Source organism: Lactuca saligna, chromosome 2 (genome assembly GCF_052625555.1).
Source record: "Lactuca saligna cultivar CGN05327 chromosome 2, ASM5262555v1, whole genome shotgun sequence".
Classification (NCBI taxonomy): Eukaryota; Viridiplantae; Streptophyta; class Magnoliopsida; order Asterales; family Asteraceae; genus Lactuca; species Lactuca saligna.
In genome coordinates, this window is record NC_136418.1 from 163,902,539 (window position 1) to 163,917,522 (window position 14,984).

General features: G+C 38.4%; 1 protein-coding gene across 1 annotated transcript; it reads left to right on the forward strand.

Annotated features, from left to right (window-relative positions):
• Positions 1–9,647: 9,647 nt before the first annotated feature.
• On the forward strand, positions 9,648–12,767 carry PHF1 (phosphate transporter traffic facilitator1). The gene is made up of 10 exons (XM_078981378.1): positions 9,648–9,883; positions 9,991–10,088; positions 10,803–10,935; positions 11,045–11,136; positions 11,259–11,358; positions 11,441–11,513; positions 11,603–11,723; positions 11,877–11,996; positions 12,254–12,324; positions 12,407–12,767. The coding sequence occupies exons 1-10, from the start codon at positions 9,710–9,712 to the stop codon at positions 12,598–12,600; spliced, it is 1,176 nt and encodes a 391-aa protein (XP_078837504.1). The 5' UTR covers positions 9,648–9,709; the 3' UTR covers positions 12,601–12,767.
• The last annotated feature ends 2,217 nt before the right edge of the window (positions 12,768–14,984 follow it).

The window sequence follows — 14,984 nt, forward strand, 5'->3', positions numbered from 1 at the left end:
GTATCAAACTTCATGATCCCATGCATGGTTGACGGTACTGCCCCCAGCTTTAAAAGAGTTGTTCTTCCCAGAATGATGTTGTGTTCCGTTGAATGTTGAATAACCACGAAATCTATCAAGGCGGTCTTCTTCCGCTGCTTGTCGTGACTAGTAATGGTCAGGGGAATGTGGATTGTGCCCAATGGCTATAGGCTATGGCCGGTGAACCCTACTAGCCTCCCAGACGTGGGTCGCAAATTATCCTTCCAGCGGTCTGGGAGGAGCCAGAAGTAGTGCTCATATATGATGTCTGTCGAACTCCCAGTGTCGACATAGACGTTATGTATAGTTACATCCCTGATGGAGGCTTGTATCACCAACGGATTGTCACCCCTCCATCCCTCCGGTCGAGGGTCTTGTATGGAGAAAGTGAGTGCACATGTTGAAAGTTTGGCGGTCTCCTGCTCCCCCATTGCTCTTCCCTGCTTCTCTTACTTCGTATCATGAATATCTCCTTGGGTTGGATCCCCTCACGAGGTGTGCTCTTGGCGTTTTTAGCGTCAAACTTGGTGCGTAGGCTTCGCGCTATCTCCACCAGATCTCCTTTGAGTTGCTTCTCCTCCATCTCTATTTTTCACACCGAGCAGTTGACCGTATCGTGAGTTTTACTTTTGTGATACTCACAGTATCGACTCTTGGGTGATTTGGTCGGGTGCTGTTTTTCGGACACCGTGTATACTTCGGGGCGGCAACCCCGTCTGTCGTCCCTAGCAAACGGCCGAAAGCGTGTCGGCGGTCTTCTCGATTGGCCATAGTGCCTATTTCCTCCCCAGAAATCCATGTGACCTGGGTTGTGGTGTTTGGTCGCCATGACATTCAAGTAGGCCTGCTTGGCTGCCTCACCGTCTTCCTGCCGCAGATACTGCTCTACCATTTCCTTTAATTCAGCTCGTGTTAAGGACTTCTTTCCCATGAGTTTTTGTGATAAAGGACCTGGCAAGAGTCCCCATGTAAACGCGCCGGCTATGAGCCCTTCTTCGTGCCCTGGCACGTCCAGTGTAGCATTTGTGAACCGTGCGAAATATTCTCGCACCGTTTCACCGTCTTTCTGTTTACAACCTATGATTGAATGAGAATCTCCCTTGTACTTGCGCAACTGCATGAAGTTGGTAAGGAAAAGGTACTTGAGTTGAGCAAATTTTGAGATGCTGCCCGGTTGTAACGTCTTAAACCACGTGCCAGCGTTGTCGTCGAGGGTCGTTGGGAAGTACGTGCACCAGAACTTCTCGTTAAGTTTCAACGATGTCATCGTCCACTCATACGTATCGATGTGGCTATCCGGTTCGGTGGTTCCTTTGTATGTTTTGAGCGTCGGGAGCTTTGCTGTGTTTGGTATTTCATAATCCAACAACTCTTTGACAAACAGAGACGTCACACTACGGGGAAAACCTTCTTGTCCTGGAACTGCCAACGCTCCCTGATGATACTGAGGGTTCATGACATGTGATGGCGGTGTAAGATAGCCAGGACTTGGTCCGTAAAAGGGGTATGGTTGGAATGGCAGCTGGAGAGGATAACTGGCGGAGAAAGGGTGTGCAGGGGTTATAGGGTTGATCATCACCGACTGTTGTAGACCGCCGTTGACGGGGATCGTCGGTCCAGTCCATGCACCGACCATTGGGTAGATAGGTGGTGAGTGACTTATCATGGTTTGTGCCGGTGGTAGTAACGAGGTTGTTAAACTTTGTCCACCTGTGATCTGGAAGGACGACGGCGTTGCAAATGATGGTGTGATATTGAAAGCGTGGCTCAATGGAAACGTTGTTGGGTGGGCTTGTTGTGCCTGCTGCAGCGGTGGTGCAAAGAATGGTGGCATCTAAAAGTGTGTAGATGGGGGCAACCCTACCAGAGTCATTCCTTCCTGAGAAGGCGGTGGTTGTGGAACGCTTCCAGTGATTGCTGTAGAACTTCCTTCGCCTAAAATGGTCATGTTGCCCGTGGTAGACGGTGGTGTTTTGTCCAACGTCGTCATGGGACGTATGGGACTGATCGGTCGTCCCTCACTGCCGTTGGACGCCATGGATGTTTGTTCTCGTGCTTTTCGTTTGTGTTCTTTGTCTCACAAACAGATAGCGCAAAATGATGCGCCCTTGCTCTGGATTCTTTCGTGATCTTCTCTCGATCATCTAACTAACACTGCAACATCACAATAAAAGAGGCCGTCAGCCGCTTTCCGGGAAGAGCTCCCGGAAGAACGCTCTGACGGTCAAGTTAGAGGGTATTCTAGGGTTTGTGTGTGTATTCTCTCCAGAAAGCTTAGAGAACTTACCTCGCAAGTATGAGAGCACATCTTTTTATACCTAGTGCTTCTGCCTAAGCCGTACCAAACAAAATCTCTTTTGGGGAGACAAGATCAGAGGCGCTGATTGGAGGGTCATGCGCCTTCAACCGTTAGAGCGCTCTCATTGGCTCAAACGATAATGCTCTGATCCTACTGCTTGTCTCCTGACCGTATCTTTTCTCCTGGAGTCAGGAGCGCCTCTTGGCGGGCGCAAGCCTTTCGCCTGCGCTTCGCTCCCGGGGACGCCAGTGGGCACTGAGCCTGCTGGGCTAAGCTTAGTTGGCGTGCTCGACTCTTGGGCTAGATGTGGTTTTACTGTGCTGCCCTAGGCACGCATCACATGTTGTTTTTTATTTGTTGTTATGTTATGAGTATGGTTTTATGAGGTTGGTATTTTGGTGGAATTCACTAAGCTCTCGGGCTTACAGTTTCAGTTTATTGTTTCAGGTACATCAGGGGATCGCGGCAAGGCGAAGACATGATCGTATAGCTCCTCATGCTTTATCTATGTCTCTGGGAAAAACTCTGATGTTATACATTTGAAAACAAAGTTGTAATGATTTTTAATGGTTTGAAATGTTTTAAAAAATTTCAATTGGTTTGAATTTTTGGGTGTCACATGGTAAAGCTGACAACTTTAAGCCTTGTATGCTTATGGGTGTCTAGATCTGAAGTCAAAACCTCAAGATACACCCAATCTTGAAAATGACTTCAATATGGTCGAAGAGTAACAAAAACAATCCTAAGTGAAGATTTAATTAATGGAAAGCCAAGGTATCAACTTTATACCTCAAATGAGTGAGAAATACAACTCAACTTCCGGATCTACTGGCTTCCTTTTGAGTCCTCAAGCTTCTCCTTCCTTCTCAAGCTCAAAATCACCAAGAACACATAATAATGGCTCAACAACACTCCACGGTGGATTAGAGTTTCGTGGCTAGGGTTTAGGGTGGTAGAGGTTGTAAACGAGTCCAACATTTGGAGGTTAAGGTGCTTAAATAGGGTGCAAACCCTGGAAATTAGGGTTTCACTCTAGCAGCCCTACTCGACGAGTCGGGACTCCCCAACTTGTTGAGTAGACTTCGAGTCTCGTGTCCAAAAATCCCATTCATACTCGACGAGTTTGGGGCCTCCAACTCATCGATTCCCTTTGATAAAATGAATCATTCTTATTTAAAATACATACTAGGAACCGGGCGTTACAAATATCCCCAACTTATTTTGGACTTCATTCTCAAAGTCTACCACAATCACCTATCCTAAAGCGACTCATGCGGTAAGCCCGCGGCTCCCTAGATTTTCCATGAACCAACTGTCGATTCTTACGGTAACTAACACCTGCCATCCTGAGGGTATAACCATCACCCCGTGCAATCAATGGCCTTCGCAAGGTAACCGAAACTTCTATCCTTGATATATCACCCGAACCTTCCGCCTTTGTGAGCTACTTCTACTTCATTAGACCTGAAACCTATCATAATCTGGCTTCTTGTCCATTCACCCGTGTTGAAACAACTCGAAATAACTCTCCCTCAATTCCCTCAACTGCTAGTAAACAATCATAACCCTTCTAATTCTGATCATAAATCGGCCTATTCCGATCTACTAAAACCATCCTTAGAGTAATTATTCAAACTCAGTGAAGAACAACTCCTCGACCTCTAAAACAAAACCAACCACATATATATATATATATATATATATATATATATATATATATATATATATATATATATATATATATATATATGAAATTCAATACTGGAGTTTCAATGGTCTGGCTCCCTGTCAAACCCTTCACACCGAACTACCATCATCTCATCCTCATAGACTCTCGCACCACACAAAAATGCTTCAAATTCCCTGGCTACATTGTCATCTCAACAGAAACAAAATCACCGACCATATGTCACCAAAGAACACTTATCTTGACAGGAGGCTCAGATAATCCTTCGATTATAAGATTCATCCTTACAACGGTTCGACTCATACGAGAGCTATGCAATAGGGTCAAATCAACTACTCTGAGATTATTTAATCCCACTATGAGTGACTCATCACTTCCCAATCAATCGGTCGCTTCGTCCGTACATGACATCCTATAACACCATTACTACTCGAGACACTGAAGTTGCCCGAAGTACCGAACTGTCTGTAACATTGAACCGTCTGAAACACTGAACTGCATGAAATAGTATGTTGCCTCTGGTTGCTTTCCAAACCCACCGAGACCTCCTTGGTCTCAATTCGTTTGAAATACCAAGTTCCTACCTGGTTACTGACCCAAAGGCCCCCATATAGTCGCCCCACACAACTTTTGAACGAAATCATCATCTGTCGGTAATTGCTATCAGTTATCTTACCACTATGGCCCTAACCACCTCCTGATCCAACCGATCGAATCCATACATCGAATCCTGACGTCACCAAATCCAAGGCTAAAAGTGATTGCTACATGACTGAAGATAGCATTATATCACAATCAACATTATGTGGTCCATTGTTTCCTTGATCACATGACTACCGTGGTGTTTCCACGGTCTTATCGCTAGCTCAACCAGTTCTAACCTATCTGGGTAATTTTGTAACCCAATCTGTGGATTTCCATGCCTTCACTAATGTACCCAAACTGATAGGTACTATTGTTCTTCTTGTGATCTAACATCACTCCCATATTATCTATCAACCTAGTGAAATCTACGACTACCTTCACAGGCTTACAACACTCTAACGCTATTTGGCAGCCTTGTGAAAGCTACAGTTACATCCGTAGACTTACAACACTTCCAACACTATCTGAAACCTTGTGAATGCTACGACTACACCCGCAGTCTTACAACACTTCCAACACTATCTGAGAACCTTGTAAATGCTACGGCTACACCCGCAGACTTATAACACTTCCAACACTACCTGAGAACCTTGTGAATGCTACAGCTACACCCGCATACTTACAACACTTCTATCACTATCTGACAACCTTGTGAATGCTACGACTATCCTGCAGTCTTACAACACTTTCCACACCGACTCCACTGCTGACCATGGTCTTATCGCTGATTAATAATTTGAACATACCTAAAGTTAAGCATATATACACAATCCAATATCTTAAGCTGAACTTATGTCATGACCGAAATCCCTGACCCAATTTCCTAGGGTATCCTATCAACCATCACGAGAACACAATCTCAACGTTGGCGTATCTCGACTTCTAACTTACTCTATCCTCAATCCATACACTCGCTTGGGCCATCTTTCTTCCTAACAAGGATACAGAACTTATCCTAGTTTCACCCCTGTTTCTGCTACTGAATACCCGATCGATTCTCTCCCACTTAGATTTGACTAAGTCTTCCTGACACATGAGAATTAAAGGATTCCCAATCTTCTCCTTCCTTCTCAAGCTCCAAATCATCAAGAACACACAACAATGGCTCAACAACACTCCAAGGTGGATTAAGGTTTTGTGGCTAGGGTTTAGGGTAATAGAGGTAGCAAATGAGGCCAACCTTTGGAGGTTAATGTGCTTAAATAAGGTGCAAACCCTGGAAATTAGGGTTTAACTCTGGCAGCCCTACTCGACAAGTTGGGGCTCCCTAACTCGTTGAGACTTCAAGTCCCGCATCCAAAAATCCTATTCCTACTCGATAAGTTTAGGGCCTCCAAATCGTCGAGTCCCTTTGCTAAAATGAATCATTCTTATTTAAAATACCTACCAGGAACCGGGCGTTATAGAAGGCCCACAAAGGGGTTTGGGCCTAATTTGGAAGAGTGGGCCATATTTAGGTTATAGGTGATTATTTTGAAATTTAGGCCTGTTGGATAAATGGATTGGACCTTGGCCTTGGGCCAGGTTAGGTAAAAGGTAAAAAGGTCTTTTACCTTAGTTTGGACTCTTAGTGTGAACCATGATCCAATTATTAATTGGATGTTATTTTATGTTGATAGCGTGGGGAATTTAGCGGACCTGCAACCAGAGATTTATATGTGAGATTCAGCAGTCTGAGAGGAGTTTCCTTACTGTTTTTAGCGGGTCGAAGGCACCGATGTCAGTCCATGGTTTATTATGTAGGATGTTAGATGTTTGCGTGACTCTTGCATGTATATGCATTAGTATATATATTGTGCGGGGCTCGATGTCAGGCGAGGCTCGATGACTGTATTGTATGTTTTTATCTCTGTGATTATCACATATGTTAGTATGATTATGTGTTTATATGCTTATATATGTATCGGGCGGGGCTTAGTGGTTCACAGATCTATAAACCGAGCGGGGTCCGAGGTCGGGTGGGGCTCGATGCTAGGCAGGGCCCGATGAAGGGTGGGGGACCCAATATGTGTTTATTATGTATGATATGTGGTATTTTGGGAAAACTCACTAAGCATTATGCTTAAGATTTTCAGTTTATGTTTCAGGTACTTCTGGTTCGAAGGGGGAAGAGCCCGGGATGATTGTAGAACACACACCACTTTATTCTGTGTTTTGAGATTTACTTTGATATTTTATAATGTAGTGATACACTTTGGTCTTTCATGGTTGTATGATAATGTTTTGGAATACTGTTTTATTAATTTTCAAATGAAAATTTTGGGTCATATTTTTGGGACATTACACACACACACACACACACACACACACATATATATATATATATATATATATATATATATATATATATATATATAATCACATTGACTAAATACATGACACCGACTATTGTGTCGAAAACTTCAAAATGAATATTGTCGAGATAAATCATATGTGATTAAATACATGCAATCACATATGATCATATATATATATATATATATATATATATATATATATATATATATATATATATATATATATAATCACATATGATGTATGTAGGATAATATTCATTTTCGCATTCTCGATTCAGTAGTTGTTCTCATTTTTTAATCACATATGATTAGATTTATGTATATAATCACATATGATTTATATGAACAATATTCGTTTTGCGTTTTCGATTAACTATTTGTTCTCATGTATTTAATCACATATGATTATGTGTGTACAAACTTCATTTTTGTCTTATCTGTTAAATAGTTGTTTTCATATATTTGATTACATGTAGTTATATGTATCTAAGCACACATGATTTATATAATCACATATGATTTATATGGACAAAAACAAATCATGTCCATATAAATCACATGCGATTAAACACATATAGTCACATGTGATTATATACACGAGAATAACTATTAAATCAAGATGTAAAAAAAAAAAATATTTGTCCACATTAATCATATATAATTAAATATAAATGGTCATATATGATTAAATACACAATACCAAGTATTGAATTGAAAACACGAAAATAGATATTGTCCAGATAAAGCATATGTGATTAAATAAATATAATCACATGTAATTATATGTATCTAATCACATAAGATTTATGTGAAAAAAATTCATTTTTGTTTTCTCGATTTAATAGTTGTTCTCATATATTTAATCACATCTGATTGCATGTATCAAATCACATACGATTTATATGGACAATTTTCATTTCTACTTCCTCAATTCAATAATTGTTTTCCTTATTTAACCACATATTATTATATGCATTTAATCACATATGATTAATGTAGACAAAAACAAAATTCTCCATATAAATCATATGTGATTAAATACATATAATCACATGCGATTTTATGTGTTTAATCGTATATGATTTATGTGGATAAGAATTATTTTAGTTATTCTCGTGTGTTTATATGGTAGGTGGTCGTGGTCGTGGGTGATAGTTGGTTTATGGTGGTTATGAGTGGTGAGTGGTGGTGGGGGTGACCGATGGTGGTGATGTTGATGGGTGGGTGATGTAGGGTGGTGGTAATAGGTGTTTGTTGTATGTGGTAATGTTGTTGGATGTGGATGATAGTGGTAGGTTGTGGGTGATGATGGTGGTAGGTGGTGATGATGTTGGTGGTGGGTAGGTAGTTGTGGTAGTGAGTGATGATGATGGGTGGTTGTGATTAGTGGTAGTGGTGGTGGATGCAGGTGGTGGTTATGGGTGAGTGGTGGTAGGTGGCAAGTGGTAGTGATCATGGTGATGATGTGTGGTAGTGGGGGTTGTGGTGGTGGCCGATAATGGTGATCATGATGGGTGGTGGTAATGGTAGTGGGTTGTAGGCTGTAGGTTGTTGTGGTAGGTGGTAGTTGCGGTGAGTGAATGATAGTTAGTGGGTGGTGGGTTGTAGGTGGTGTTGGGTAGTGGGTGGTGGATGCGGGTGGTGGTGGTGATGGTGGGTGGTGGTGGAGGCGGGTGAGTGGTGGTGGTGACGGTAGTGGGTTGTAGGCTGTAGGTTGTTGTGGTAGGTGATAGTTGCAGTGAGTGAATGATGGTTAGTGAGTGGTGGGTTGTAGGTGGTGTTGGGTAGTGGGTGGTGGAGTCGGGTGGTGGTGGTGATGGTGGGCAGTGGTGGAGGCGGGTGAGTGGTGGTGGTGACGGTGGTTGGTGAGGGTAGTGGTGGCAGATTATGGTGGTAGGGGGTGTTAGTGGATTATAACTTCTTGTGATGAGTGATTTGTAGTGATAGTGGGTGGTGGGTGGTGTTGGGTGGATGGTGGTGGGTGGTAGAAGTAGGTGATTGGTTGTGGGTGATGTTTTTGTTTATTGAGTCTTTTAATTGTTTTTATATGTTTTTGATTTATATGAATATTATTTTATAGTTTTAATTTTTTTAAAAATTATGTGGTCTAAATTTGTTCTCATTTTTTTTCGAAATAAGAAATATTCTCGATTGAACACTGTCCAATAATTGGTTTGGGGAAGAATATTGGTTCCTATTGTCTATAAATAATGATTTTGCCCTCACATGTATTGTATATGTTATGACTTAACAAATTAAAATAGATAGTGTTAGATATGAAGATCATTTAAGAAAAGTTTTAAACATGTATAAACCTTACATGACGAAATTGATCTTTTGACAAACCATAATAACCTAAGATTTATCTTAGAAAAATTATCCCAAACACCGTTAAAGTATATGTAAAAATGAGGTGATATTAGGAAAAAAAAAAGAAACAATTTAATCTAGACCATTCACAAAAATAGTATATAACGATATTTTAAGCGTATTATAAAGATAAGAAATTGGAGGGTCCCACGCTTCTGCGTAGTTATCAACGATAAAGCGCCGGCCCACGCATTCACAATGTCGCCTCGCGGTATAATTCGGACCGGATATTCGGTTCGATCCGATACCCTCACAGTTGACCCGCGTTCATGATCTGGTTTATACAGTTGACCTTTCATTCTCATCTACTACTTAAGTACAACGAACAAAAAAAAAAGTAATTAAAACTCGTTGAACTTCCCCCAAAACCCTCCATCATTCTGCAAAAAAATGGAAGGCGGCGTCGCAGCGGAGCAAGGAACGGTGACTTGTGCGTCATGGATAAGGCGGCCGGAGGAAGCGCATCTAGTTGCCTTAGGGAAGTCGAAGCACGGAAATTTCCCTGCCTCTTTTCAAATTTTCACTTTCGACCGTCTCACCACATCTCTCTCGTCATCTCCTTCGGTCTCTTCCCCTCTCTCTCTCTCTCTCTGTATGAATTTACAGCAGACACTCGTATAGGTTGACTCGTTTGATTTAGTGCGTTTTCTTGTTTTTGTTTGGAATAACAGGCCACATTCGAGTTTGAAGACGGATGTGATCCAATAAGCCTAGCGGTGCATCCAAGCGGTGATGATATTATCTGCTCTACTACCAAGGGCGACTGCAGGTAGATTCACTCAAACTCAAAAATGCGCAAAGTCTTTCTCTAGTAAGAATTTATTATAGTTCCCATTCAAGAAAAAGAAAACAATTGAATGCAATGTAACTGTAATTTTATTTTATGATATGATAGAGAATTGTGTTTAGTCAAATTTGGTAGGAAAATAGAATATGGTACTCAAGAATCCTGATTGTTCACGGCTCTGTGTAAGATCATTTTCCTTGTCGATATTTGTCCCCTATGCCTATGCCTGGGTTATGAAATTCAATACAGCATAATCTATGAGGAACTTGTATTGTATTATATACAAGTGTGTATTTTTGCACCACCTAACTTGTATTAGATCACAATTTAAATTCCCATACGGGTATATTTGGTTTTGTCCTTTCTTTCTCTCCAGTTTTGAAGTTTTCTATGTATATTCAAAATTTCTCTACAATTCGTTGTTAGGGTTGTTGTGGATCTTTGAGTAGTGATTGTAATAAACTTATCATTACCTAAGTTACTTACAAAACATCCTCTTACAACAAATTGTTGAAAAACAGCTACTACTTACGAACCAACGATCTACCACTTTAGATACATTTATCAGATAAGAAATGCCTTTTGGGATTCGTGAAGGGGAGTTGACTTTAGAGATGCATGTATAACTTATATTGATTGCTCTATCTCTACAATCTATATAGAGGATGACCTTTTATATTATGTCATTATGTGCAGGGTGTTTGAATTGCATGGTCAAGAGAAAAATTTTAAGTTGTTGGCCAAAGACCTAAAACCCCTCCAAAACGTGGGCCCACAGAAGTGCCTAGCATTTAGTACGGATGGATCTAGATTTGCTGCTGGAGGTGTGGTAAGAATAATAAAAACTTTTTTATGTTATAATTTATAAATTTGGTCTTGTGTAAACTGCACAACAGGCTTATATAAATATATATATTATATTGGCCAATTAATTGAAGGATGGGCACCTGAGAATATACGAGTGGCCAAGCATGCGTGTGATAGTAGATCAACCAAAAGCTCACCAGGGATTCAACGATATGGATTTCAGGTGTGTAGTTTTTTTTAACTTTCATCATCATAATTTAATAATTATATATGTAAAAGAAGTGTAAAACTAAAATTTAATATACTATAATTTTTTTGTACAAATTTTGATTGTTGTACTCTCAGCCTAGACTCAGAGTTCTTAGCTTCAACTTCCACTGATGGGTCCGCTCGGATTTGGAATGCGAATGATGGTGTTCCAGTCAACTCTTTGACTCGAACTTCAGTAAGATCTAATTAAATATTACAAAAATGTGGTACTGTTAGTTTCTTTGTCATAATTATGTGTTTTTATTTATTCATTGCAGGATGAGAAAATTGAATTATGTCGATTTTCTAAGGATGGAACAAAACCGTTTTTGTTTTGCACTGTCCAAAGAGGTATTTTTTTTTTTTTAATTCCTTTGTAATATTTTGATCCGATTTATTTTTTGCTAATATGGATGTTATATTATACAATATACATGCAGGAAATAAATCGATCACAGTTGTCTGGGATATTTCTACATGGGAAAAAATTGGGTTTAAAAGGCTTCTAAGAAAGCCTGCTTGTGTAATGTCCATCAGCTTGGATGGCAAGTATTTAGCCCAGTAAGTGTTGAGCTTTTTTTAATATTTTTTTCAATAATGAATGAATCAAAGATGATTACGAAAACTCTGGTGTTAAAATAGGGATATATTTTTGTAAGCAGTTTAAATATCTGAAGGTTTAGATTAGTTAAGTCCAATAATGTTACATTACAGGGGAAGTAAAGATGGTGATGTATGTGTAGTATCAGTGAAGAAGATGGAAGTTTGTCACTGGAGTAAGAGGCTTCACTTGGGATATCCCGTCTCCTCCCTGGATTTCTGTCCCAGTGAAAGGTATGTGCTCTTTCATTTGCATAATATTTTTCAAGGAATGGAATCCACCATTGGAATTGGAATAAGGGGAAATTGGAATCTCTCAAGTGTTTAATGGAATGAAATTCAATAAAACAAAACTGAATAACTTTTAAATTTTCGCTTATACTTAAAAAAATTTATATTTTAATTTACGTTAATGTTAATACAACACAACGAGGGTATTTTTGTCTTTTAATATAAAAAGTACTAAGAATGGAATTGAATTCCTTCTGCAGGGTTGTTCTTTCCACCTCTAATGAATGGGGAGCTATGGTTACCAAGTTAAACGTTCCTGCAGATTGGAAAGGTCTCTCTCTCTCTCTCTCTCACACACACACACCTGTAATGAATTGGGTATAACTAACATTAATCTTTGATTTGTGGTACAGAATGGCAACTATATATGTTGCTTATAGGACTTTTTTTGGCATCTGCGGTGTTGTTCTACATATTCTTTGAGAATTCTGATTTATTTTGGAATTTACCAATGGCGAAAGACCAACCTACAAGACCTAAACTTAGTTCCTACGTAGGAGACCATCAATCTGATGATAAAAACATGTGGGGCCCCGTGGACATGTAAACATACATCACTTGCTCTCTCTCATAAATCATTTGTAGAGATCACGGAGTGCTAATTTTCAACCATATGTTTTTGGTTCTTCTTACTTGCAATTTGTAATAGAGATGACACCCTACAATTATTTATGTTCTGTTTTGTTTGTAATGTTAATTCTTTTTTCCTCTAAATTTGTTTCGGATCCTTTTACCATCCAGTTGATTTAAACAACCGGCTCATGTATATCTAAACCTAATGATAACTATTCCACTAATGATTAGACGGTGTTTGAGTTTGTTGTTTGTGTGTTGGGTATCGAGCTTTTAGCTTATAAGAACAAAAGAAAAACTCGAATTATAGAAAAAACTCTGTTCGACAGTCCAAGCTTTTAGCTTTTATTTAAAACCAACAATTTGTAATTGGTAGCTTTTAGAAGCTTTTAACTTTTGATATTATGTAACTTTATTTATACATTTAAAAACGTACAACTATTTTTATCGAACACTTATAGATAAAAACTATAAAAAAATTTCAAATTATTACATTTACACCTTATAAGGCTCCAATGTTTTGCGAGTTGGGACTGTGAATTCGTTGACAATGGTTCAAATCCAGCTTGGCCCAAAGATTTGCCAATCTATTCCATTTGAAAAAAAAAATCATGTGCGAAAATATAAAATGAAGAGTTTCTCACGCAATGTCATTTCCTTAATATTTCGATTCTACTAGACTGTTTTTATTCCATCAAGGAGAATTTGTTTTTGTCATTCAAAAAAATGGAATGATATAGTATTATAAATCAGTTTTGTTTGTATAAAAGTTCATTTTCTTTTTCAATTTTAACTCTGACTATTGGGTAGATTTTATTTTGGTTTTACTTCCTAACGTAACAAAATTGACTAAATTGCCTTTAATTTTTTTTTTTACTTTTCTTTTTATTTTAATTATTATTTACAGTTGAGAAACCTACAAAGTTGGGCTCTATTTTATTATTATTATTATTTTTGGATTCGGTCCAAAGAACTTCAGCTTGCGTCGACAAAATGGATATCTTTTTTTAGATTTGTTCACTATCAAACTTAAAATGATGAAATATCCTTTTAATTTATTTGTTTTAGTTTTTTAAATATTCAAACTTTAAGAAGAGTCCAATTTCACCCAACCCCACCATCTCTCTCTCACACACAACACATGTCTCATTTATCTTCACTCCTCTCCACTTCATGAGGGCTGAGGCCCCTCTGCACTTATTTCTTCCTTGTCCTTTTCCTTTAAAAAAAACCCCTCAATTTTATCATGACGGAAAACATTGAATTGATACAGAGTGCTAGATACAACCGTTTTTTTTTTTTTTTTTTTTTTTTGGTACCTAAGCCGAAAATAGATAGAATGTAAAATTATATTTAGTGTAGGGGTTAAGATAAGTTTTACCTTTTGGTTGAGACTTAGGTTAAAATATGAGGAGATGTAATAACGATAGAACATGTATTTATTTTTTATGTTTTGATCATAGGAGATTTACTGATTTAGTGAATGAGGAAACGAAGTCTATGATCAGACTATTTCAAACGTAATGACATTGCAAAGATTGGTATTGGTTTTCGAGTTGACATCCAGTTGAAACTTTACCTACGAATACATGTCCCTATAATATTTTAATGATATTTAAATTACAATTTATCTGCTCTAACCTATTTCTATGCGATATGAATACTATTAAGTATATTTGTACATAACCTACTCACTCTAGTTAAATCATGTGATTGTGTGTGACAACTCCTCACCAAAAACTATATTTTATTGCTTTTACATAAAATATCGACTGTACTGACATTTCATTTATAAATATGTTTCATAATGTAACAAAAATATAATTAATTATTAATCAATAATTATAGAAATATTAAAAAACAAAAATATATAATGTAAACAAAATTACATAATGGTTCCTTTGGTTTACAAAAAGTTATAGATTTGGCCCCGAACTTTTGTCCTTGATAAAGATTGTCCATATGGTTTTAATATGTTGCATGGTTGATCCTTATGGTTTTATCTAAAAAATACTATTTTATCCTTGTAGGTTTTTTTTATTTAACATTTAATTTGTTTTTAAATTATTAATATTATATAAAGATGGTCCCACGATACCACTAACCATACCTGAACTCCATCTTTTTTTTCCCTTCTCCTTAAAACTTGATCTAGAAGCTAAGAAGTCATTATAGACCTTAAATTTCACCATGACCTTACAACTGAGTCATTTACACAAACAACCCGGTCAATGAAGCTTCTATGGCGTGCGCGCACACACACACATTTTAGAGTGTGTGTATGTCAATCATTCTAAAAATTATATACACACACGCTATACCTCTGGAGAAAATCAAAATCCCTAAAAATCAAGTGTC

Coding starts and splice junctions, on each gene's coding strand:
- PHF1 (XM_078981378.1), top strand. CDS start 9,710: ATGGAAGGCGGCGTCGCAGCGGAGCAAGGAACGGTGACTTGTGCGTCA. Junction 10,089..10,802: donor ACTACCAAGGGCGACTGCAG/GTAGATTCACTC, acceptor CATTATGTGCAG/GGTGTTTGAATTGCATGGTC. Junction 10,936..11,044: donor GATTTGCTGCTGGAGGTGTG/GTAAGAATAATA, acceptor AATTAATTGAAG/GATGGGCACCTGAGAATATA.